This window comes from Drosophila suzukii, chromosome 3 (genome assembly GCF_043229965.1).
Source record: "Drosophila suzukii chromosome 3, CBGP_Dsuzu_IsoJpt1.0, whole genome shotgun sequence".
NCBI lineage: Eukaryota > Metazoa > Arthropoda > Insecta > Diptera > Drosophilidae > Drosophila > Drosophila suzukii.
Window position 1 is genome coordinate 82,515,083 of NC_092082.1, and position 23,487 is coordinate 82,538,569.

At 46.0% G+C, this 23,487-nt stretch overlaps 8 protein-coding genes and 1 long non-coding RNA gene across 14 annotated transcripts; 3 read left to right on the forward strand and 6 right to left on the reverse strand.

Annotated features, from left to right (window-relative positions):
• The first annotated feature begins 245 nt into the window (after positions 1-245).
• Kal1 (Kallmann syndrome 1) lies at positions 246-6,978 on the forward strand. Of its 2 annotated transcripts, none has more exons than XM_065866871.2 (7): positions 246-288; positions 4,684-5,349; positions 5,418-5,536; positions 5,597-5,790; positions 5,852-6,231; positions 6,293-6,359; positions 6,674-6,978. In XM_065866871.2, the coding sequence occupies exons 2-7, from the start codon at positions 4,715-4,717 to the stop codon at positions 6,848-6,850; spliced, it is 1,572 nt and encodes a 523-aa protein (XP_065722943.2). In that variant the 5' UTR covers positions 246-288; positions 4,684-4,714; the 3' UTR covers positions 6,851-6,978. The 2 variants fall into 2 exon arrangements, with proteins under 2 accessions (XP_065722943.2, XP_065722944.2); XM_065866872.2 differs by having other exon boundaries at positions 5,418-5,533.
• Positions 2,820-4,024, reverse strand: LOC139353208 (uncharacterized). Its single transcript, XR_011604384.1, has 2 exons — positions 3,466-4,024; positions 2,820-3,411 (listed from the first exon to the last, which is right to left on the reverse strand). It is a non-coding gene; the product is annotated as an uncharacterized lncRNA (long non-coding RNA).
• Slimp (Seryl-tRNA synthetase-like insect mitochondrial protein) lies at positions 6,908-8,411 on the reverse strand. The gene has a single exon (XM_036817450.3). It carries the CDS (start codon positions 8,378-8,380, stop codon positions 6,986-6,988), a length of 1,395 nt encoding a protein of 464 aa, XP_036673345.3. The 5' UTR covers positions 8,381-8,411; the 3' UTR covers positions 6,908-6,985.
• Positions 8,412-8,736: 325 nt separating this feature from the next.
• p38c (p38c MAP kinase) lies at positions 8,737-9,950 on the reverse strand. Its single transcript, XM_036817474.3, has one exon. It carries the CDS (start codon positions 9,888-9,890, stop codon positions 8,793-8,795), a length of 1,098 nt encoding a protein of 365 aa, XP_036673369.3. The 5' UTR covers positions 9,891-9,950; the 3' UTR covers positions 8,737-8,792.
• A 159-nt stretch (positions 9,951-10,109) lies between these two features.
• Positions 10,110-11,703, reverse strand: p38a (p38a MAP kinase). The gene is made up of 2 exons (XM_017088991.4): positions 11,547-11,703; positions 10,110-11,489 (listed from the first exon to the last, which is right to left on the reverse strand). Exon 2 carries the CDS (start codon positions 11,443-11,445, stop codon positions 10,345-10,347), a length of 1,101 nt encoding a protein of 366 aa, XP_016944480.3. The 5' UTR covers positions 11,446-11,489; positions 11,547-11,703; the 3' UTR covers positions 10,110-10,344.
• Positions 11,704-12,090: 387 nt separating this feature from the next.
• Positions 12,091-14,631, forward strand: LOC108020622 (luciferin 4-monooxygenase). Its single transcript, XM_017088971.4, has 3 exons — positions 12,091-12,303; positions 12,822-13,499; positions 13,555-14,631. Exons 2-3 carry the CDS (start codon positions 12,829-12,831, stop codon positions 14,516-14,518), a joined length of 1,635 nt encoding a protein of 544 aa, XP_016944460.3. The 5' UTR covers positions 12,091-12,303; positions 12,822-12,828; the 3' UTR covers positions 14,519-14,631.
• Myo95E (Myosin 95E) lies at positions 14,557-21,202 on the reverse strand. Of its 5 annotated transcripts, XM_070996431.1 has the most exons (17): positions 20,624-21,198; positions 20,449-20,564; positions 19,352-20,384; positions 19,188-19,251; positions 19,103-19,116; positions 18,955-19,039; positions 18,799-18,893; positions 18,591-18,738; positions 18,214-18,536; positions 17,904-18,151; positions 17,155-17,851; positions 17,022-17,081; positions 16,612-16,943; positions 16,422-16,557; positions 16,209-16,361; positions 16,022-16,149; positions 14,557-15,910 (listed from the first exon to the last, which is right to left on the reverse strand). In XM_070996431.1, exons 1-17 carry the CDS (start codon positions 20,726-20,728, stop codon positions 15,787-15,789), a joined length of 3,861 nt encoding a protein of 1,286 aa, XP_070852532.1. In that variant the 5' UTR covers positions 20,729-21,198; the 3' UTR covers positions 14,557-15,786. The 5 variants fall into 5 exon arrangements, 3 of the variants coding, with proteins under 3 accessions (XP_070852532.1, XP_070852533.1, XP_070852531.1); XM_070996432.1 differs by lacking the exons at positions 17,022-17,081; positions 19,103-19,116 and having other exon boundaries at positions 19,204-19,251; XM_070996430.1 differs by lacking the exons at positions 17,022-17,081; positions 19,103-19,116; positions 19,188-19,251; ... (1 more) ...; positions 20,449-20,564; positions 20,624-21,198 and having other exon boundaries at positions 18,955-19,033.
• A 269-nt stretch (positions 21,203-21,471) lies between these two features.
• TBC1d7 (TBC1 domain family member 7) lies at positions 21,472-22,894 on the forward strand. The gene is made up of 4 exons (XM_017088986.4): positions 21,472-22,073; positions 22,131-22,362; positions 22,419-22,502; positions 22,566-22,894. The coding sequence occupies exons 1-3, from the start codon at positions 21,511-21,513 to the stop codon at positions 22,500-22,502; spliced, it is 879 nt and encodes a 292-aa protein (XP_016944475.3). The 5' UTR covers positions 21,472-21,510; the 3' UTR covers positions 22,566-22,894.
• Positions 22,504-23,109, reverse strand: mRpS24 (mitochondrial ribosomal protein S24). The gene is made up of 2 exons (XM_070995958.1): positions 22,896-23,109; positions 22,504-22,839 (listed from the first exon to the last, which is right to left on the reverse strand). The coding sequence occupies exons 1-2, from the start codon at positions 22,951-22,953 to the stop codon at positions 22,550-22,552; spliced, it is 348 nt and encodes a 115-aa protein (XP_070852059.1). The 5' UTR covers positions 22,954-23,109; the 3' UTR covers positions 22,504-22,549.
• Between the last annotated feature and the right edge of the window lie 378 nt (positions 23,110-23,487).

Sequence of the window (23,487 nt, forward strand, 5' to 3'; positions counted from 1 at the left end):
AGTCCGAATCCATAGCGTTCAGTGTGTCACTCTCTCTTGGCGGCTGCAGCGCAACGGTCGTACGAAAAGAGCTCCCACTTGAGATACTTTTTCAGATACAGATACGGTTTCGGTTTCGGTTTGGTTTGGGTTTTGGATTGGATCGGGCTCCAACTTGCCAGTTCCCAGGAACGGAAATCGGAAAAGTGCGCGGCGAAATAAATAATAACTGGCAGCAGGCGATCAAAGAAGGCGCTACGGCTGCGTAAGTGGATTGGAGCTAGTGCATCCGAAAGTGTTTCCATTACCGTGAGTACCCAAAAATGCGTCGCACTGCTCGCCATTTGTACAATTCCGTCGGCGTAAATGAGTTTGCCTTCGTGCTAATTGCGGATGGGTAAGAATGGTGGTATAGGGGTGCCCAAGGGGATGGATATGGATCCCATTGGATAGTGCACGGGTGACATCTCTTCTCACGCGGTAAAAGCTCTCTTAGCCGGACACTTGAGGTACCGGCGTTTTTTCTACAGAACACTGAGAAAATTAATAATCGGAAAGTATTTAAAAAGAAGACTCTGTCGAATTTAAAATTATATGTCAGGATGATCTTGTATCTTCTCAAAACATAATCTCTTCCTTATGGTAAGATAATTATTAACAATTTTGGGGTTTTTTAAAAAGATGTAATGATCTGATATGGGACCACCCAGGGGAGCTTTCAGGCAATTCTATAATCGGAAGTACAAGTATGAATGTACAAACAAAATATCATATCGCTGAACCTTGAGCACGGCTTCGGGTTCGGAACCTGACGTAGAACACGACACCGCCTTGGACACACATCCTACCCCGTTTCGCTCCGGTTGAGCTTGCGCTTGAGCACATGCCCAGCTGGGTGCTTGAACCCCATAAATGGGCTTCCATTGGGAGTGCTTGGATTTCCTCGCGGGCTTAAATGGCACAATGTGATCCGGGGAAACCGCACTTGACAACAAAAGATACTACACCAAGTTTCTAGCTAGGGGAAGCTAGGTCATCTCAAATTAGCAAAATGAATGCTCAGGTTTCTAGTTCTTTTTAAATTATTGGTTACAGATATGGATTTCAAGCATTCAATATTAAATTAATAATATACTTCTAAAACAATAAAAGATTCTAAGTAATTTTTGCAAGTAAAAAAATATGTTGATGATGAATTGTTTAGGCAATAAATTTGCATGCATCGAAATGTTGACTTCTGACGCATACTAAAAACGGAATCGCACTTTATTTTTATGATATTTGAGAAGGGAACTTCACGATTTCTTTTAATGCACAACAGTAAACATTCAGTTGATATTTACATTATGGATAACTGTGATTCAGCAATGATCGTGGGTAATATGGGGCCCCTCTGCCCAGCGGGACCATCGATCTTCTCAATTTGATCTTGCCATTCTGTCCTGGCCCCCAAAATTGATGATTGTACTCCTCCCCTTTTGATGGTGTTTTGTTACTTGCCCTCTTCGAACGTTAAAGTTTTTTTTTTTATTTTACAACCAATGCACTTTGGCAGTGGCAGAGGCAACAATGCGATGACGTTGCTGCTGTTGGTCAAAGTGTTAAACGATTTGCATCATATTACACACAGTTGTTGCTTCTGCTGCTGTTGCTGCTTTGAGTTTGCTGGCCATTGTCGCCGGATTGCTATTGTACTAAGCCCCAAATGGAGGACCAAGGTGGTGTTGGGGATGGGGCATTGGAGAAGAGGTAGGGGTGCAGATGGACACGGAGCTGCAACTGGAGGCAAAACAAAAGCAACACTCCAGCAACAGCAGCAACCACCAACGATTTATCACAGCAACGACGTCAACGAAATCGATCCGGATCTTAGTGCCCCCCATCATCCTCATCCCCATTTCCATCTGCTGCCCTCCTTAACAACTCCCCTGTATGTGCACTCGAAGAAATTGTGGGCCAAGTGTTCCTTAAAACTTCATTTGAGCAATTAAGTCTTAAAAGCTTATTTACTTCCAATTGGAGGTCCCATCGACATATTTTTTGATACTCTTTGGTAGTTTTTTATTCCTATACAACTTTTTTTGGAACTGATAAGGATCTTAAAAAGAAAACATCTAAACATGTATGAAGGATATATCCTAAATGTCTTTCATTAAAACATTTGTATGTTTTATCTGTATATCTTCATTTAAAGGACAACTTTCAACAGTACCTAAGATTTTTAAAGTAATTTTTCCAAGTGCATCGAATGTGTGCTGAGCTATGCTCGCCAAGTGCCTTTTCGCCTTGGTGTGCGTGAAGCATAAAAAGTAATTTTGAATTTTTGAATCGTTAAAAGCAATTAATCGCCTCTACGCAACGGCAGCCAGCCTGGCTGCGACTCGACTGTCTCATCAGCGTCAGCCGCAGAACCCATTCATCTGGAAGAGTCGTGGCCGCGATCCTCAACCCCCAATCCCCAATCCCCATTCCCATATCCCCATACCCCATATCCCATATAGTATACCCCATCCTAACCCCACCCCATTCCCCGCATTGCCGACGCTTTACTGCCCAATTTTGTTGCAAATTTTTCGTTCCGCGGAACTTGGTGCATTTCATCTCGTCTGCTCTTGGTGATCGTCGTCGCCGCAGTCGCCGCTTCATCTTCTTGCGTCGATCGTCGCGCACATTCATTTGTCGCTTAATGTCCCTCAGTTAGGCCGCCCCGGGCCTGCACTCCCCGCAGCCATTCCGAGCTCCTTGGCCCCCAATCCATCGCATCCCAGTCGGAGTGGCAGTCGCAGTCCCCACAGCAGCGGTCAGCAGAAAAGGTCTGCCAATGAAAATGAATTTGAATAGTTTCAAAAATATTATCATATATTATATAATTTCTTAGTAACATTTATACGAAAATAACAGAATTTCTTCACAGAAAATTGTTCTTCAAAAGTGTTAGTTTCCTGTATAGAAATATTATGAGTATGAGTATTACTTCCCTAAAGAAAGCCTTATTTTATAAAAAAAAAAATCTTTACGTTATTTATTATAGTACATAATTCTAGTTCTAATGATCTTAAATTATTGAGTAAACGCCCTTGAAGCTATCTGGCTTTTAGATTTCAAAAATCGTTGCATACTTTTTAGCGAGATACTGTTGCGAATATATTCACAAAAAACTGCTTGGGGTTATAATATAAGTCAGATCGATATAAAATCTAATATAAGAATAGAAAAAGAACTAAGAAAGGATTACATTATAGGTCACTGAAGATTTTATCGTTGAAACTGATCCCCCTATTTTGGGATCAAGATAAATTACTCATACGTAGTGTTGCTTGCAAGTAGGATAGCCATAGGTACCGCATCAGGTTATAAATTTCAATAGATGATATGGTTTTTCTTCATATGGTAAGGGGAGTAGGCCTTTATTGTATTCTTCTTCTTCTTCTTCTGTAATGGGGTTAGGATTAATCCCTTCCTATTGATTAGTTATATATTACTGACCACATATGTGCCGGGGCATGGCATCTCCTGGCTGCCCCACCACCGCATCGCTGCACCACTTCTCCACTCGACTGCTCCCAGAGTGTCTGTATCGCCTTGGTATGTGCGGCATCTGCTGGCTAGGCTTCTGATCTGATGAGGCTGCTGCTGGTGCTTCTGCTGCCCCTGCGACTGCAAATGTGGATATGGATGTGGATGTGGATGTGCCCATGGATGTGGCTTCAGATGTGGTGACATCCACTTGCAGCTCTCGCACATTCGTCGTAGTCGTATTTTTCTCAATTTTGTTTTCGCTGCCTGCACATTCACACGCAGTCGAACAGCAACAAAAACCAAAACAACAACATAAACCGACGACCATCGACCATACCATAAAACATTAGTTTCCCATTTGCGTGCTAAATACCCTACATGGAATCGGTGCGGGCACATCGAAATCGATGGCTAGGGCAAACAGGTGAAGCATTTCGAGCAGTCTGTTCTGGTCCAGGGTTCCCAGAATCGGTGATGCAAAATTAAGCGGAAAGGAGCTGTCAGTGTTTAGAAAGGTGCGAAGATCTCTACACTTGGAAAAAGATTTGGTGGGGGTGTTTTTAACAATTGAAAGGATTTGAGAGATACCGACATACATGATAAAAGTTCCAATTATTTTTAACATTTATTAACTAGACTGAACCTGAGAAAACAAAAATATAAGTTGGATAAATAGGTAATGAGTTACAAGTGACATATAATGCATCGAGTATTTAGCACATTTAATAAAATCTTTTAAATTGTTAGTTTTGTTTTATATCATCAAAAAAACAGACCCTTAACTTCCCTTGTCCCCAGTGTAGGGCATCAAGGAGTCAGCTCCGAATGGAGATGCATAGCTTCGTCTGGCCGTCCGTCCGATGCTCTCGTGGCACGCACTATGATGCGCGCTTTGAAGTCCTGTCAAGCACTTGAGATACATTTATGTATTTTTTTGCATTTTCATTGCCTCGACTTCGGGGTCGGGCGGCACAAATGCGAGGAATGATTAGTTAGTTGGTCATGCAAAATGGGTGAAACCGGTTTGGATCCCACCGAAAACGAGGGCAGGGGGACAGAGAACAGGGGAGAGGGTGATCCTTCAGCATAATCAGCGGGCTGCTGTGTTGATGATCGGCACAAATTACGAACGCACGGAATGTCCAGAAACCAAAAGCTGATCACCTGACGCATAATCATTTGCAGATTGCAATCACCGAGGCTCGGATCGGTTCAGATGGGCAGCATGCAAGTGGCGTTGCTGGCGCTGCTTGTTCTCCTCGGCCAGCTATCCTCTAGCGCCGTGGCCACTGGATCCTCCTCCACGTCCTCCGCGTCTAACCAGCGACAAAAGGTGGCCCATTGGTTCCGAGATAGTAACGACGTTAAGGATAAGATTTTGGAGCTGCAGTGCCTAGCGAAATGTGGCGGCAGCAATCCCTTGAGTAAAGCTGGACGGGAACAGTGCCTGGACAAGTGCATCCAGGAGCTGCTGCTGGGACCCAGAGCCGGCAGCTGCCCCAAAATTGGCAGGCAGACGCGGGCGAGGCTCTCCTGCCTGGACAACTGCCAGTACGATCATGAATGCCCCGAGGTGCAGAAGTGTTGCGCTTCCAGTTGTGGGCCCATGTGCGTGGAGCCTCTGGGCGTAAGGAACAACACGCTGCTTCCCCCGATACCTAAGATCCTGTACTTTCGAAGGTCACGGGGTCATGCAGTCGATCTGAAGATTGAATCCTCGCTGCTGGTCTACTACTTCCATGTGGAGGTACGATCCCACATAGGAAGGTATTTCGCGGAGAGGAAACTGGGCCCTTGGCAGTGGCAGAAGGTGGAGAAGACCATGGAGGAGAACATCGGACACAGCAAGCAGTAGGTTGAACTTCAGCTTATCCTAAAGATTTCTTGTTAACATGCGACTTTTCTTTTTTCTCCCACAGCACTTATATCTTTTTTCATATGCGACCAGGACGCTGGTATGAGGTTCGAGTGGCGGCCGTGAATGCCTATGGTTTCCGGGGATACTCAGAGCCAAGCGATCCCTTTCCCTCGACAGGCAGTAAGTAACTTAATCTAGGTTTTCCAACTTAACCTTGAGCTTCATATAAAAACCCATTAGATCCCAAGCCTCCGAAGGCGCCAAACGATTCCAAGATCATTGCCAAGCAGTTCGATGGGCGCTATATGAACTTGAAGCTGGTATGGTGCCCCTCCAAGTCGAACCTGCCCGTGGAGAAGTACAAGATCAGTTGGTCCTTGTATGTCAATAGTGCAGAGGCCTCGATGATCACCTTGGACACCTATGTTAAGGATGTGAGTTTATACCCTTAGTATGAATGGAAACATTAAAACAATCAGCTTGCGATGCTTTCAGACTCATCAGTTCGAGATCAAGAAACTGCTGCCCAACTCCTCGTACTACATTCAAGTGCAGGCCATCTCCTACATTGGATCGCGTCGCCTTAAGTCCGAAAAGTTGTCCATGCTCTTCAATACGACACTGCAGCCCTTGGAGCCAATCACACCGCTCCAGTGCTCCGGGAATGGGAACGGGAATAGACGTCGGCACCATCACATTAGCAGCTCCATCAGTTCATCAGAACGGGGCACGACCCCGGCGCCAGCTGGCCTCAATGAAGTTTCGGCCAATATAGCCAACCGGACAACGGCCGCCTCGTATGAAGTGGGTTTCCGGTTGAACCGGAAGTTCGGCATGATTGTGCAGATTCTGGGCTTCCAGCCGCACAAGGAGAAGTAATTATTTGTAAACATTTTGGCAACTAAATGCAGAAATTTCACCCCAATACACTCGCAGGGTCTATGAACTGTGTCCCCAGGAGACGAACTGCGAGCAGCGAGAGTTCCGCGCAATTCGCGCCAAAGTAAGTAATACCCTTGATGATGTTCTGATGGGAGCCACGAGCCACATGTCGGAATATTTCGTGCCGATTGGCCAGACCACCGGGCAAGGGCAAATCAGTGGAGCATCGTTGACCATGGGGCATTGTTTTTACAAGGGGCAATCATGTTTCCTTCTTTTGACACGAAAAACACGTCTTAACAATAGCCAGTACGTGGTCAAATGCCAATCAATATTTTTCCCAATAACGATGAAGAGAAATGGGTCATGGCATAGGTGTACGCCGAACTACAAAGATCTTTTAATTCACTTCATTACCTCCCGTTTTGATTGCAGAGAGATCCGCTGGAGTTCAGCAAACTGAAGTACAACACCACCTACGTGCTGAGAGTACCGCGATCTAGTCCCAATTCCGTGCTGGACGACTCCAGGAATGTCTTCACCTTCACCACGCCCAAGTGCGAAAACTTCCGCAAGAGGTTTCCCAAGTTGCAGATCAAGTGCAGCGAATAGCCTTCGGCTGGGCGCAAACCCACTGCTGACCATGAGATTACACTAGATTGTAAATAATTGTATGTAAAACTTAACTTTTACTTATTGTTAGACTTAAGGACACACACACAACAAGAAACTGAACCAGATTGTTTTCTACGTGAAGAGGTCCTTGAACTGCTGCAGATCCTGCTGATGAGTAGGTTTCTGGCTAGTGGCACCCAATAGTTTGCAGTCTTCCAGGCGGACACCGTGCTCTAAAAGAGCGGCGATCAGTCGGGAGGTGTAGAGCACTGGTCCACCCACCAAATGGAGGAAATCGTAGTGCTTCTCTCGTCGTGTGCTGAAGAGGATTCGCTTGGACACAAAGTCTCCGTAGTTGCTGATCCGTCCCACGCAAACGTATCGCTGCAGCGATGGTGCATATACCTCGAGGACTGCCCGGAGACTTTCCGCAGGAGTTAAAACTTCTGCTGATGCATAAACCACTCGGAAGGGTATATCCAAAGCCTTGTAAAAGTCTATCGCCAGGTTGAGAATGTGCTCTAGTTGGGCGTCCGCTTCCTGCGCCGTTTGAGTGGCCACAAAGCTCTGTACGGCATTCGTTTGGGTAGCCGTATAAAGACTGGACGTGGGTCCATATAGCTCCGCTTCCGCCCGGTTGTAACTCCGACCACAGCAGACATAACGCAGGGGCAGCACGGATGGATACACACACAACTTTGTCATGGCGCCTAGGTAGCTCTCAAAGGAGCCTCCTCCGGTCAAAAAGGCGGTGTTGATCTTGTTTTGCAGATGCTCCTCCTGCACCAAATGATAGTCGGTCAAGGGCGTGGCATTTGCCTCCAGTAGGACGCAACGCACAAAGTCCGGATTGGCGGTTTGAATAAAGTCGCCATGGTTGACGAAGTACCGGGCCAGGGATTGCATGGCATTGACGTCAAAGTGAGCAGCCTGCTCCATCATGTAATACCGGTTGTTGTCCACAAAGTGTAAAAGATCCTGGCGGTGCAAGTGGGAGCCGGCCTTATTATCCGATTTGGGCAGGCCATTCCGATAGAGGAGCTTCTCCTCCCCGCCAGTGGGACACTGGTCATGCAGGCGGTTGGGCAGGTGCAGGTAGTCATGTATGAAGTCATCCTCGATGGGATAGAGTGTCTGTTTTAGGGTCTTTAAGTCGTTGCGCAACGCTTTCCCACGCTCTTTCAGCTCCTCAAGTTGCTCCGCCCTGCCTCCGGATTTTGTGAGCTCTTTCAGACGCTTGGTGACCTCCTCCCGTTCCTCGGAGACCTTGGCCAGCTGGTCGTGGTGCCTCCCATACTTCTCGTACTTGCTGAGCACACTTTCCAATCGGATGTCCAAGCCCCGGCTGGCGATGCTCTGCTCCAAAGATTGGCGGTCCCTGAAGGTTTCCTTGAAGTCCAGATACGGCTGCAGAGTCACATAGTTCTCGTTGGCCTTATCGCCGGTTATGTAAAGGGCTGAGATGTTTCTACTGTACGTTTTCCTGGCCGAAAGGCAGTTCTTTAATACATTTCGAAAGCTTAACATTTTTGTTATTACCAAATGCAAGCACAAAATCAACCGGCAGAGTCAGCTGTTACCGGCGTTGCCAGATCGATGTTATTTGTTAAGGGTATCCAGTGCCGGAAGTCGTTAATTTTTATTTTAAAACAAATTGGGGACTTCCCTTTTTGATAGAGACGAATCGCTTTTTGTAAACAACCGGCTCAAAACGAATATTTATTAATTTTTATCAATTTAGATAAGTTCCAGTTAGACGTCGAATTTTGTTAGAGCAAAAATTGGGATTTCTCTTTTTATTGAATGCAAATATCGATTCGTTAACATATAAATTATATGAAATAATACAAAACTTATTTATTATTTTATTTGTTCCGTATTAAAAGCAGTAAATTTTTCATATATTTTTACCAACATATGTGTATAATATGAGATAAGTTTAATGCTGCTGCTCATAAGACTTCCGCAAAGCCTCGGCATAGAATGGGGGCGGTTGAAATAAGTCAATTTCATGAGAAAGGAGTTCCTTCCAGCAATTTACAGAGAGTACCATGTTTTCAAAGTTTTGATCATAGGCTGGCGCAATGTCCTCGTCATGATGGTGTGGCTCAATGAAGTCCTTAAGGAACGGATGGTGCATTGCCTCATCAGCTGTTATACGGTTTTCGGGAACCATTTCGAGCATTTTCTTCATCAAATCCACAGCTACTGGATTGGCATTTGGAAACATTTTATAGAAGTCCTGTTTTTCACGATAGGGATACCGTTCCAAGTAATTACGAGATTGTTCATTTTTTATACCCCTGGTGAACTCCTCCGACGGCGAGCCCATTATCTCAAGCAGGCGCACAAGTTGATTAAAATAGCAGTCACCAGGAAATAGGGCATGACCCGAGATGAGTTCGGCCAGGATGCAACCGACAGACCACATATCGATGCGATTTGTGTAGTTATCCCGGAGGAAGAGCAGTTCGGGGGCCCGGTACCACAGGGTACCCACAAAGTCCGACATAATGTTGCTGGACAAACGGGCCAAGCCGAAGTCCAGAATTCGCACTTCAATATTTTGATTTACCGCGATATTACAGGGCTTCAAATCGCGATGAATGACACCGGCGCTGTGGATGTACTTCAGACCTCGCAGTATTTGGTAAAGGATAGATCTAATGTGGTACTCGGTGATCCTGCTTGAGCGTGCAAATCTGTGAAGGTCATCGTCCATCAGTTGAGTTACAAAATAAACATTCTGAAAATCGCCATTCTGTGGGGGCGGATGGAAGACGTGCAGCAGGGTGATAACATTCCTGTGGTTCATGTGCTTTAGCAGACGAAGCTCACGATAGGCGCCCTTGGCATCCTCCTCTCTCTCGAAAGGGCGCACCAGCTTTTTCATCGCCACATCCTCGATGCGGCCGCCACGTAGTCTCACCCTGGCCACCTGGCCAAAGGACCCCATTCCAAGAGGTCTAACCACCTCGTATACGTCTGGGAATACCCAAACGCTATTGTTTACTTCCACTCTCGCAAATCCCGCCATTCCAATTAAATACTTTAAAAAATATCTTCAGGGTTCGACACTAGAAAACATACTAAAGTCTCAATTATTAATTTACCCCCTCAAACCATTTTTTATCAAAGAGTTCTCAGTATCTAATCAGTAACAAGGTGATTCAGTTCTCTTTACGACCGGAAAATATAGACAGAGATAAATAGATTTGTTTAATACGAAAAATAACAAGTGAATCAATGAACTCAATTTGTACAACATTTTAAAAAACGCATTTATTGTAAACTATACAGTACAATATTAGTGGCAAGCCATAACAAATTGGTAAAACATCGTTGAAAACAAACATATTAGTCAGCTCTAGGAATAGCTACATTTGAGTACAAAAGGCATCGTTTGAACAAGGTTCTATGTAAAAATAAGTCGGTATAAAAAATAAACTGCCCTGTTTAATACTTTAAGTCCGTGATGAATCGCTTGGTTTTCACTTGACATCCTTGAGAACCTGAGCAAACGACGGCGGAGGCTTAAAGTTGGTGACCTCCTTGTAGATCAACTCCTTCCACTTGTCCACCGGCAGATCCATATCCTCGAAGCTGTGATCGTATGGCGGCGAGGTCTGCTCGTCGCTGGGCTCCGCGTACTTCTCCAGATACGGATGGGCCAATGCCTCCTCGGCCGTTATCCGCTTATCGGCATCCAACTCCAGCATCTTCTCCAGCAGATCAATGGCCAGCGGATTGGCGTTTTCAAACACCTTCTTGAAGCTGCGTCTCTTCATGGGCGGCAGTGATTGGATGTAGGAGCGTGCGCTCTCCGAGGAGATCTTCTTCATAAAGTCGGCGGGTGGCGTGCCCAGCATTTCCATGATCAAGTTTAGCTGATGGATGTGATCGGTCCCCGGAAACAAGGTGCGCCTGGTAATAAGTTCTGCCATAATGCATCCCACAGACCATATATCCACCGTCTGGTTGTAGTGCATCCAATTGAGCATGATCTCAGGGGCGCGGTACCACCGCGTGGCCACGTAGCCCGTCATCTCGTTCTCCGTGGGACGCGCCAAACCGAAGTCCAGAATACGCAGCTCGCAGTCTTCGTTGACGGCAATGTTCGAGGGCTTCAGATCGCGGTGGATCACTCCGGCGCTGTGGATGTATTTCAGTCCCCGGAGTATCTGGTAGACCAAAAACTGTACGTGGTCATCGGACAAGTGCTGCATCCGTATAATGTTGTTCAGATCCGCGTCCATTAAGTGGGTAACCAGATACACCTGTTGGAAGTTCTCCAGCGAAGCGTTCGCCGGATGCGGATGGAATATGTCCAGCAGGCCGATCACGTTCTCATGATCCATATGCTTGAGAAGTCGGAGCTCCCGATACGTTCTCTTGGCGTGCACGGCGGATTGGAAGGGCCTGGCCAGCTTTTTGATGGCCACATGCATGGTGGTGCCCCGAACCAGTGCTTTCGAAACTTGTCCGTAGGCTCCCGATCCTACGGGCTGCAGGTCCTGATATATCTCCGGGATCTCCCATTCCGTCCGGTTTATGTCCAGCTTGTAGAACTTCTTGGTTATGGACGCTGACATGGTTTCGCTGTTGAAAGGGCGTCGTCACCCCAAATAAATGGCACCTATCAACGTGATATTAAACATTAAACCCGTACGACCTAAAATAGCGCGCTGATAACCTTTATCTTGAGGTAGCTCTGCGGCAATGTTACGGGCCTCTGCTCCACGCCCAAGAATATCAACAACTAAATACTAGTCGCAGGCATATTTCGTATATTTGCACTATTACTCCATTCCAATGCCGATGCGTGTTAGGAATCCGTGAATCAGATCGACAGCGACTCGATCGGAAGCGACTTGCGAGTGCGCTACACCTTTTCCAATTGTTATTATTAGACTGCATAAACTTTATTTAAGAATTTGTTTATGTTAATGGGAGCCCAATCAGAAAATGTTTCATTTACAAATAGCAAAAGTTTATCAAGTATACATTCAACGAGTATTCTCTATCAAGAAATCATTTAATATAATTGTTTACAATTTGTATTTAAATAACTAAAACCTTTCAAAACAATGTACCCTATGACCCTCATTGTACCGCACATAAATAAAAATAAACACACGGCGTTGCCAGACCGTCAGCTGTTAGAGTGTTGACAGTTCGATGAACATTTATCGAATGAAGATTTGAAACAGCTGTCTGATGTTTTCTCCGCGAATTCTTCACCCACCACCCCCTAACCCATTTTCCGTTGCACTTTTCGTTTACTTTGAATGAAAAAAACACAACCACTGCTCGCGCCTGCGCACTTGAACCACCGGACTTATCAAATACGTTAATCTAATCGTTCCTGACATACTCCGCCTAGCCATCCGACGAACGAACGGTTAGTTTCGCACCGAAGCCGCTCCCGCTCGCATCGTAATTTAGCAAAAGTAAGTGAATCAAGAGGAATACCTTAATGGTAATGAATTAATTAGCGGTGTAAACCATAAGCATTACACGGTTTTATCAATGTTTACTCGAATACGAAAATGCAAATGCTCTGGGGAGCGGGAAGAGTCACCTGAATCGCTGCGAACTACGACCTTTGGAACCTGGACTGGCAAACATGCAGATTTTCTTTAATCCACTATCTGAGATAGCACGGAACAGTGTTAACATCGATGGCAAGTTTAGAATGGTAAAAGATCTACGGACCGAATACGATTAGATAGCCCGGGGCGTTCAAAGTGTGGCAATTAGAGTCTCGTTTCGAGGGTTGCTTTAACTTCAACCCCTACACTAATTTTCTTTCACGTTATTCCGCGAAAAACCGTCTACTCCCCAAAGACCTACATATATTGGAATAGTTTTGTGTAGATAAAAAGCGTATAGTATCCCTTATCTATCTTTAATAAGCCTATTATAAAATTCAAAACCCTAAGTATCATGTTTCCATGTTTCTTTGCAGGCACAAAATGACTTCGACCCTGCTGCCCGGTAACATTGTGTACGGAGGTCCTGTGACGGAACGAGAGGCCCAGAACTACAGATCCTTGGGACAGTATGTGCTGGACAAGTACAAGAGCTTTGGCGACCAAACGGTGCTGGTGGATGCCGTCAATGGAGTGGAGTACACGGCCAGTTTTATGCACAAGTCCATTGTCCGGCTGGCCTACATCCTTCAGAAACTGGGAGTCAAGCAGAATGACGTCGTCGGCTTGTCCAGCGAGAACAGCATCAATTTTGCCATAGCCATGTTCGCCGGCTTTGCAGTTGGAGCCACTGTGGCTCCTCTCAACGTGACCTACTCGGACCGCGAGGTGGACCATGCCATCAACTTGTCCAAGCCAAAGATCATATTCGCTTCCAAGATCACCGTTGATCGTGTGGCCAAGGCGGCCAGCAAGAATAAGTTCGTCAAGGGCATCATCGCCTTCAACGGAGGTTCCAAGAAGTTCAACAACGTCTACGATTTCAAGGAGCTGATGGACAATGACAAGTTCAAGACTAAGCCGGAGTTTTTGGGACCAGCCGCCAATAAGAATGACGACGTCACCCTGATTGTGTGCTCTTCGGGAACCACCGGACTTCCAAAGGGTGTACAGCTGACCCAGATGAATCTTCTGGCCACGCTTGACTCGCAAATGTAAGTTCAATGGGCCAGTTACAAAATCATCATATTAATTCCTCCTCTCTAACAGCCAGCCTACCCTCATTCCCATGGAGGAAGTCACTCTGCTCACCGTCATTCCCTGGTTCCACGCCTTTGGCTGCCTGACGCTCATCACCACCGCCTGCCGCGGAGCCCGCCTGGTGTATCTTCCCAAGTTCGAGGAGAATCTCTTTCTCTCGGCCATCGAAAAGTATCGCGTGATGATGGCCTTCATGGTGCCGCCACTGATGGTCTTCCTGGCCAAGCACCCCATCGTGGACAAGTACGATCTGTCCTCGCTGATGGTCCTGCTGTGTGGAGCAGCACCGCTAAGCCGCGAGACCGAGGATCAGATCAAGGAGCGCATTGGAGTGCCGTTCATCCGACAGGGCTACGGTCTCAGCGAGTCCACGCTAAGTGTGCTGGTGCAGAACGACGAGTTCTGCAAGCCCGGCAGTGTGGGTGTGCTTAAGGTGGGAATCTATGCCAAGGTGATCGATCCCGACACCGGCAAGCTGCTTGGCGCGAATGAGCGAGGCGAGCTGTGCTTTAAGGGCGACGGCATCATGAAGGGCTATATCGGAGACACCAAGTCCACACAGACGGCCATCAAGGACGGCTGGCTGCATACCGGCGACATTGGTTACTACGATGATGATTTCGAGTTCTTCATCGTGGACCGCATCAAGGAGCTGATCAAGTACAAGGGCTTCCAGGTGCCGCCCGCGGAGATTGAGTCGCTGCTGCTCACCAACGACAAGATCAAGGATGCGGCGGTCATTGGCAAGCCGGACGAGGAGGCTGGTGAGCTGCCAATGGCCTTTGTTGTGAAACAGGCGAATGTAGAGCTGAACGAGAGCGAGGTGATTCAGTTCGTCAATAACAACGCCTCGCCCGCCAAGCGGCTGAGGGGCGGCGTGATCTTCGTCGACGAAATCCCAAAGAACCCCAGTGGCAAGATCCTGCGTCGCATTCTGCGCGACATGCTCAAGAAGCCAAAGTCCAAGTTGTAAGGAGATCGCTCCCCTTTTGGATGTGTGTGTAAAGATAATTTACTATGTGTATGTTTTATTATTGCTAAACTTTGTTTTATAAACTACCAACTGGTTGGGTTTCGATTTACTCATATTTGGCTTTTCTTTTGAAGTATTCGCTTAAAACTTAAATACAAATAAAAACTCTTGGAACTCGATGTCGCAGTTGCTCTGTGACATCGCCGGAGCTTGGAAAACTCAACTCCAGCTTGAATTACGTAGATGTCCGAACTATCAATAACAAGTTATATATAAACAACTACATACATTCGTTCTCAACATGTAACAAACTTCTGTTTTTTTCCCATATTGTTGTCGCTTCTATATATACTCATTATTAATTTCGTATGGTGTATACATATATTTATATATATATTTATTTATTTGAAATATTTAACTACTCATCTGCTCTGCTTTGTAAATAGTTGTTTAACATTTTTGGTTTTTTTTTTTGCTTGGGAAAAGTTGTCCTTTTTTTTGCTAAGTCGCGGCAATTTGCATATATTGGGGTTCATTTGTGTTTCCGGTATACAAAGAGGTTTATATGTCTGTTCTCTAGCATTAGTTCACTAATTATTGTGTATGAAACCTTAAATGTAAGAGAAATGCCTTGGTTTCTATAACGGAAATATCATAGTTTGTGTAAAATCCCAAACACTGCCAATCCTGCACCTGCGTCCGCTCCTTCTCCTGTTCCAATCCTTCCGAGCGGCGCCACTCCCTGTGCCTTCTTACAGTACGTACTTATTGTTGCAATGCTAATAGACTTGGTGCATGACTTACACTTAAATCTAGTTCGACAAATTAGATGCGTAAATTCAGTTGTTCACTTCGTTAGTTTCTTTCGCTTTAACTTTACAGCTGGATAGTTAAATAAAACGGTGCACTTTAAAATTAGCTCGCTCTTTCCTTTTCTACTCGTTTGGTACAATTCTAGTTTCCTGCTTTTTGGCACAATCTTGACAACAAATTGGTTACTCTGATTGTCACTTGTGAACAAAACTAAATTGTGAGTGTGTGTGATGTGAGTGTGTTAATATATTGCTAAAATTGTATTTTGATCCCTGGGACCATATAAAAGTCGAGAGACTCCAGCCACAGCAAAGGGCAATGGTAATTGCAATTGCATGATGACTGGTGAGAATTTTTGGATACGGACCGCCGAACCCGAGTTCTGCCTAAGGCGACGAAGATGATAGGAGCAGACTCGATGAGCTCCCACGATTAGATTCCGATTCGGTCGTTGATCACACAATTATCTCCATGCGGTTCGCCTTGCGCGTGACCTTGGGTGGGCCTTGTGCTAAGTCCGACATGCCGCCGTACTTAAATGAGAAGATGACAGTCTGTTGGCCAAAATTTGCTTCAAATCTGCAAGGATAAAGTCGTTAGAAGTGGTTTTCAATAGTCTATGGTTAAACGACTTCAGAGCACTCGGATTAAAAGCTATTCCGGAGTCTTCAAGCCAAAGGTCGTTCTTACTCAGTGCTTATGTGTATCTCCGGCGGTTTGCCTGTGGCATTTTGTATGACCAGAAACATTTTGGTCACTATTTCAATAACATGACCCGTTTGAAACACGAAATCTCCCTTCTTCCGTCCAAATTCAGACTGGAAAATAAACAATAAATTAATATTTGAAGTTTGATTTTGAATTGACCAATTTATACCGCCTTCACGTGGAACACAGCGATGTCATCTAGGTAGGGGCTCAGAGACATTCGGTAAATCTCCGATGCAGGCACTCTGTACTTAATTTGCAGGGTTCGCTGATCCAACAGCAAAAGCGATGAGGTGGACAACACCAGCAAAATGGGCACAAACTGAAATCATGGAATCATATTTAATACTATTCGGCTTTAAAATAGAATTTTCCAACTAACCTTTCCACTGGACCGCGCTATCTTGTTGATAATGTCTGCAAAGACAACATACTGATCATTGGTCTCGGCGCAGATCTTCTTCCACTGCTGATTATGACGCAGTCGCACATAGTCGCCCACAAAAGGATGACCCACACTGCAGAAGAATCAATAAATATTTACCTTTTTACAAATAAAGTACAAACATTACCTTCGTGCATAGGAGGCTTTCCGATCTTTGAATATTATGCTAGCGGTAACCTTTTCTCGCATTCGATTGCGAGCCGTTTGATCAAAGGAGTTCCGGTAGATGTAGCACTTCCAACGATGATAAATGGAACGCAGTTGACGGGAGGCATCTGCGAGGAAAACAGGCGCCGCTGGCCATTCTGTGGAGAGTGGACTCAACGTATTGGGTGGCAATCGCAGGGGAATAGTCAGCAGAAACTGTCTTATCTTCCACTGGCGGTAATAACGACCTATAACGTCTATAGCCCATTTCACCTGACGTTTGTACTTCAGGGACCGATACTCCTCGCGGGCCTGAAGGTAAATAAATTTTGTATTAATGATAAAATAGTAAACTCTTAACAAAGGTAAAATAAATCATGCAATGCTTACAACACGATATAAACTCCACAAATGTCTACGACCAGTGAAGGGAATGCCAAATCGGCACTCCTGAACATGCAGAAAATAAAAGTAAAATAAGGGTCATCATGCAATTTAATAATTTCCCCAGCGAAGTGCTTACCCGCCACGTGCGCCAGGCACTTGAGATGATCATCTGGCTGTGCCGCATGCGCTGGAATCGCTTTCTCGCATGGTACATACGGAACATCTTTTGGATGAGCACGGCCAGCTCGCTAATACGCAGGCGGCGAAACTGCTCTAGCTCATATACGGTGCGCGGACTGCGCACGAACACATTCTTGGTGCCGATCGTAAACTCCGCCGAAGGCAGCGGCAGGTTGCGGATGATCAGGGCGATGCCCTCCACCTGACTGCCGCCATGGAAGTGGGGCCAAGTGAGGCTGTTGAGCAACTTGTAGCGGTGAAAGAACTTGACGTGCAGCAGGTGGTAGCAGTGGCCAGTGCGACACAGGTGGACCAGCGGCATCAGCGACATGTAGCGCACCTGGTGCTGCACCAACGCCATGTCGAACTGGTGCGGCTGCTTGCCCTCGTTGGGCTTGATGCAGAACACATAGTGGGAGCGACGATGCTTAACGATGGCCAGCAGCGTCTGCAGTTGGGTGCGGATGTTCGAGCTTAGCGTGCTAGGCTTTTTGGTGACCTGCCGACGGGGGTTTCCCTCGGGGAACAGGCTCTGCACCAGCGACAGTTTACTCTGGTAGAAGGCAGCGCTGATATACTTTGGCAGCATGTCCGAGTTCTTCTCAAGAAACCGATGTATTGAGTAGTTTACTACACTTGCGAAGTGACGAATCCTGCAAAGACATTGCATTTAGGGTGAGACTAAGACTAAGTTAAGAAACCTACTGAAAGGACATGGAGTTACTGCCGGTGGTCATGAAGTTGGGATGCCCCGCACAACATTGCTGAACTCGCAAAAGCAAGGCTTCGTTGCTGTTTAGATGGGATTCGTTGATTAAGCTCAGGATGCCATAGCTGGGCTTGTCTATAAGCTCGCAAATTGACTCGTTGTCGAAATAGTCAATCCGGGACCACTCCAATCCCTCGCGGATGTAGAGCTCTTGCTCTGAGCGCAGAATATGATAAACAAAATTCTGAAAAATTAGTTTTAATTAAAAATTGATAAAACATTTACTAGGTAAAAATGAATACTTGCCTGATGGATCTTCTCCGCGCTGTAGTTTATGGCAAACTGCTCAAATGAGTTGTGCTCCAACACTTCGAATCCATAAAAATCTAACAAGGCCAAGTTCTTTTCGCGCTGTGTTGATTTAAGAGACTCATTAATTTTGTTCACTAGCCATGTGAAAAGGCGACTGTATAGGGTGCGACAAAGCGTGTTCCGGTTGATGGCTGCTTGCCTGGCATCCATTTCGCAACCCACATCCTCTTGAGCGCTGTTCGAACTATTCGCTCTGGTCAAACAGTTGATTAGAATTTGGGCTTCTATATTGAGAAGCTGTGCTGTCTCTTGAACCTCTGTAAATGTGAATTGATTATAATGATGTCCTTTTTGAATCACTTGGAACTAACCATAAACATTAGACACCTGACAACCCTCGGTTCCATCAATGTTGGTAATAGGTACAAAAATAAAATTACCCAACTTAAGCACCACTGCAATGACCCGAAAAATTGAGTTACTCTCCTCACAGTTAAGGCCCAGGACATCCAACGATCGCTGGAATAAGTTGGCAATGTTTTAATGATTATATGTATAATATTTCACGGAATATCAAACCTTGGTATAATGAAAATTCATGCGGTCCTCCTCCATGGCAGTTGTGTTTCTAAGCAGCTCGTACTTTTCCACATTCCGATACAGCTTGAGAGATTCTGTCCAGATACAAACATTTTAAGTAAAATTTTAAAAGGGTATATGGTATACTTTTCTTACTTAACAACTGGAGGTCAGCCCCTAATAGTAACTGGTAGAATATGTGAAAATTTCGCTCTCCTATGATAGTATCCGTTATACGGGTCTGTGAACAGAAAAAAATTAGATTCAAAATAGATAAAATTTAGGAAAATAAACTAGGGCAAACCTTTTCCAACATATCTTAAGAGTAAGCACGAATTAAACAAATTTTTTCAAATTATTTTCACCTTTTTGGTTAGGGTTTTACTTACAGTGGGTTATGTGCACTCCCATTGGGTCGCCCTTAAAATCGATTTCAATATCAAATAATTTGCCCTGAAAAAGAAATTAGGAAAATAAACAAATAAATATTTATAAATATAGATTAATATGCAGTGATCCTGCTAGAACTCATTTAAATATGTAGTACACTCACATATCGACTGGAGTTGTTGTTCTTCAGGGTGCAGGCATTGCCCATGGCCTCCAGGAACACATCCGCACAGGTGACGCACTCGCGCATCCTTTGCGTGGGCGACTTGTGGCGCCTGTGCAGCGACGAGCTGGCCGAGGGCGTGGGCGAAACGGAGCTGGGCGGCGGGGGAGGCAGATCGCCCAGCACCTTGCTCAGCTTGTGTGCATCGTACAGCGATATACGTTGCGTGGACCCCATGAGGGAGCTTCGATCTCGTTCCCGCTCCGGCTGACTCTCTGACGAGTGTTGACGCGTCAGGTTAGAGCAGCTGACGCGATGCGGATGGGTCGGCTGGGCGGTGGCTAAGTTGGAAAGACGGCATGTGCTGCCTCGCAGCTCATCCCGCTCCTCCTTCTCCAGGCTCTGAGCTCGGACGCATTTGCTGTGCCCGCACTGGCGACATCCGCCATAGATGGAGGGCACAGCATATTTGGGCGAACCTTTGGCAGCCGGGGGCATGGCAGTGCAGGCGCTGACTTGGGTCTGCTGGTGCTTGAAGCACGACTTGGTCGGATGCAAGTGGTGGGCATGCGATTCGAGCAGGCTGCTGATGTTCTCGCTGCTCTTGTGATGCGAGAAGTCAAAGTCGACGATCTTCTCGCGCATGTGGCGCCTACTCTGGCGCTCGATGCTTTCCGCGCGCGTCCGCGAACGCTGCGAGGGTCCTGGCGAAGGACTCTGTCGTCGTGAAATAGTGGATGGCGTGTTCTCCGCCCGGTTCTTGCATATAATAAAGTTGGCAGTGCCGGAGCAGCTGCTGGAGGCGCGCCTGTGGGCGTGCGTCGCCAGCCCGCTGGTCGAGCTGATTGAGGACTGCTTGCGCAGGACATTCGGAGTGGCGGGGCAGTGCGAGCGGTCCTGTATGTGGGTCAGAAAGTTGACGATCATTTTGAAGGTCTCCGTCTTGCCCGCTCCGCTCTCGCCGGTGAGGAGAATGCACTGGTCCTCGCTTTGATCCTTGAGCGACTGGTAGGCCAGATTGGTGAGGCCATAGCTGGGTCAATAACAAAAGGGCATATAAAAACTACAAATTAAGAATCCCCGTAAGAATATCTTACATGTGGGGCGGCAGCTGAAAGATGCCCTTGTCGCCATAGTTGCGGACATTGTCCAGAGAGTGCTCGGATATGTGATGATATGGATTCAGAGCCACAACAGAAGTTCCAATGTAGGTCTGTAAAAGGGAATGTATGCATTGGAATGTAGACACTTCACAGGACTTGTAGGACTCACATATATGTGATCGCGCTTGTAGCGCTGATGAATGTTGTTTATGAAACTATCCTCGGACAGGTTCTCCAGCAGCACCGAGTCCCAGGTGCCGATTTCCTGCTCCATCGCGATTCCCAGCTCCAATTACAACATGCACATGCACGGCAGTAGAGACAACAACGGCAACGGCCAGAATCGAGCTCAGCATTTGCATTTGAATACATCAACTGCGAACGGGGCCAAAACGAGAACGGGAACGGTGGGAGGGGGTAGGGGGGTTGTTAATGGCTCCAACAATTGCATAATTTATCGCGGGCCTGCTTGCATCTGGGCGAATCCGTGTTTTGATTTTCTGATTCAATTATTGATTTTCATGTGGCTGGCGAGCAACAGCCTCGAACTCGTGTTCACGCAGATATATCCGGCGGATAAAGTCCGGCTCTCTATATCCGTGACTGCTGGACTCTCGACTGGCCTTCCAGGCCTCCGTTTTCGCGAATTATTGCCTTTACTCGCCACGATTTGCACATTTTGTTTACCTTTTCAGAAAATACATTTTGCATCCAGTGGGTACTAGTGGTGGCCCAGCCATCGATGACACAGTCGATGAGGTCCCCTGGCCAGTTATCGATTTTTGTACCCTTGTGGAGAGTATAATGACTTTGTTATCAATTTCGAAAACTATATTATATAGCTAATGTATAGTCCTACTAAGTACCAGTAGATATTTTTAAATATTGAATATATTAAACATGTTTGTAATATACCTTAAATTTTTTGTTTTTGGAATTAATAATAAAATTAATATTGGAAGGGTGTTTGTAGAGCCATTGTCTAATATGAGCGATTTTTGGGTAGTCTACGAAACTCCCACCTCTATTGCTCGCTACAAAAATGTAAAATTGACCATGAACACGGACGAAAGAAACTTTAGATCCAGCTACTACGAGAAATGCCTGATTAACAGCGTCGAGGAGAAGAAGTCGCTGAACAAACTGCTCCAGGATGACATCCGCAACCTGAACAAGTTGAAACAGTTCTGCATGAACTACACGGTCCCCAACATACATAGGAGCTATCTGTGGGCTCTGGTAATGGGCATTCTGCCGCTCCACAAGGCTTCCACGGCCTACATACGCGACCAGAGGCGCGAAATGTACGAGGATCTGCTGCGGGCCGTGACTGTGCTCCGGTGTGCCGAACAAAAGGATAAGGAGTTGGTCATGCACACCATGTGGCTCCTGGAGTCCAATCGATTGTGGCACGGCAATTCCAGTGCCAGTCTCCAGGCGGACGATATGCACTTCATCGAGATAGTGCGCACCCTGCGTCAGATATTCAACGACGACGTGGAGACCTACTGGATTGCCAAAGGATTCTACAAGTACACCCGCGAGCTGAAGAAGGAGTGCGTCAAGCTGAAGGAGCAGACGCAGATTATGCTTAAGCGGGAGGATCAGACGTTGTTCAAGTGGGTTCCTATCTGGCTGGTCTGGTACCTTAACTGATTTGTCTGTGTTTTCTTTAGCTATCTGGAGGAAATTGGCCTGTTTGATGGCAACTCAACGCTGCTGGACAACTGGTACATTACCTGCTTCGCCGGTGTCATCTGTGAGACCGTTTTGGTCAAGATCTGGGACAAAGTCTGTGGCGGCTCCCGCAAAATTGTCGTATTCCTGTTTGTCGAACTAGTAAAGGACATTAAGTCCCTGATACTCAAGCAGAAAACTCTGCCTGACTTCAAAAGACTGATAGAAACGGTACGCAATTCACGAATCCACTAATAATCCCTTGGCTAAACAAAAATCCTCCTCAGGTTAAGGATCTCGACGGCGTCATTGTCAACAAGGCCATTAAGTCGCTGCAAAACAACAGCAGCGAAGTCGAGTACACGCACTAAGTAAAACTATAACATTTTTATATTGGACATGTAAATAGCGAAATCAACTAAATGTATTTGAAGACCACGTCCTTTCTGTCACCCACCGTCTGCAGTTCCAGTGTCACGGGGCACTGCATCCAGTAGGAGAGCAGCTCCTCCGTGTAGCCAATAAGGAAGTACATTTTGCGTGGGGTGATCGCCTGACGGATGAGGGCCGCAATCCTGATGGTGTTGTGCTGCCGCTTGATGATGATCTCGGAGCAGACGAGGGCGTGCCAGGTGCCGGTGACGAACTTGCGTATAAACACATCTTCGATGGCAGTCTGCGACGGACGCAGGGCATCCTTCAACGTGGCTAAAGAAAGGGCGCCATGAATATGAAACCTTAATAAATTGTCTCTTACAACTTACATGTGTTCCACGAGTTCCACGACTTGCGGTGGCCAATGAAATGCGGGGGATTGGCCATCTCGTAGGTGAGCGGCCTGTTTCGCTTTGTGGTTATGCGGTATCGCCCGGATTGCACGCGACAGCACACGGAGCTGGTGTGTATGCTCGACCGGCTGAGTTGCTGCACCTCGGCCGCCACCTGGGGCACCAGCTGCAGGGGGAGTGGGGTGTTTACAATTTGAATGTATATTTTTATTTATTATTTAACTCACCTTTTTCAAAAAGTTCATTTTCCGGCAGGCAGAAACAATTTGCGTCCAGCAACAGCTGATGGCGTGACGTAACGGCTTACTAGAGGTGGACAAGTGTTGGGGGGTATATTCGATTGTTTCGGATTTCAAATTTATAAACATTTTTATTATTATTATTATATGAATAATATTGTACTGAATTGTACGTTTAATTATTATTTTTTATTGTTCTTAAAGTGTTTGAGCGTTCCAAAAGTATGTACAAGTCTACTTAATTAATTAAAATTATTTAATATTTATTTTAATAATCTCAAACTAGATTGCTTTTATATTTTAAAATTTATTAATCGCATATAATTTCT

Coding starts and splice junctions, on each gene's coding strand:
- Kal1 (XM_065866871.2), top strand. CDS start 4,715: ATGGGCAGCATGCAAGTGGCGTTGCTGGCGCTGCTTGTTCTCCTCGGC. Junction 5,350..5,417: donor AACATCGGACACAGCAAGCA/GTAGGTTGAACT, acceptor TTTCTCCCACAG/CACTTATATCTTTTTTCATA. Junction 5,791..5,851: donor TGGACACCTATGTTAAGGAT/GTGAGTTTATAC, acceptor CGATGCTTTCAG/ACTCATCAGTTCGAGATCAA.
- Slimp (XM_036817450.3), bottom strand. CDS start 8,380: ATGTTAAGCTTTCGAAATGTATTAAAGAACTGCCTTTCGGCCAGGAAA.
- p38c (XM_036817474.3), bottom strand. CDS start 9,890: ATGGCGGGATTTGCGAGAGTGGAAGTAAACAATAGCGTTTGGGTATTC.
- p38a (XM_017088991.4), bottom strand. CDS start 11,445: ATGTCAGCGTCCATAACCAAGAAGTTCTACAAGCTGGACATAAACCGG.
- LOC108020622 (XM_017088971.4), top strand. CDS start 12,829: ATGACTTCGACCCTGCTGCCCGGTAACATTGTGTACGGAGGTCCTGTG. Junction 13,500..13,554: donor GCCACGCTTGACTCGCAAAT/GTAAGTTCAATG, acceptor CCTCTCTAACAG/CCAGCCTACCCTCATTCCCA.
- Myo95E (XM_070996431.1), bottom strand. CDS start 20,728: ATGGAGCAGGAAATCGGCACCTGGGACTCGGTGCTGCTGGAGAACCTG. Junction 16,944..17,021: donor TGTGGAGTTTATATCGTGTT/GTAAGCATTGCA, acceptor ATTTACCTTCAG/GCCCGCGAGGAGTATCGGTC. Junction 16,558..16,611: donor AAAGCCTCCTATGCACGAAG/GTAATGTTTGTA, acceptor ATTCTTCTGCAG/TGTGGGTCATCCTTTTGTGG.
- TBC1d7 (XM_017088986.4), top strand. CDS start 21,511: ATGAACACGGACGAAAGAAACTTTAGATCCAGCTACTACGAGAAATGC. Junction 22,074..22,130: donor GAGGATCAGACGTTGTTCAA/GTGGGTTCCTAT, acceptor TGTTTTCTTTAG/CTATCTGGAGGAAATTGGCC. Junction 22,363..22,418: donor TCAAAAGACTGATAGAAACG/GTACGCAATTCA, acceptor AATCCTCCTCAG/GTTAAGGATCTCGACGGCGT.
- mRpS24 (XM_070995958.1), bottom strand. CDS start 22,953: ATGGCCAATCCCCCGCATTTCATTGGCCACCGCAAGTCGTGGAACTCG. Junction 22,840..22,895: donor GTGGAACTCGTGGAACACAT/GTAAGTTGTAAG, acceptor CCCTTTCTTTAG/CCACGTTGAAGGATGCCCTG.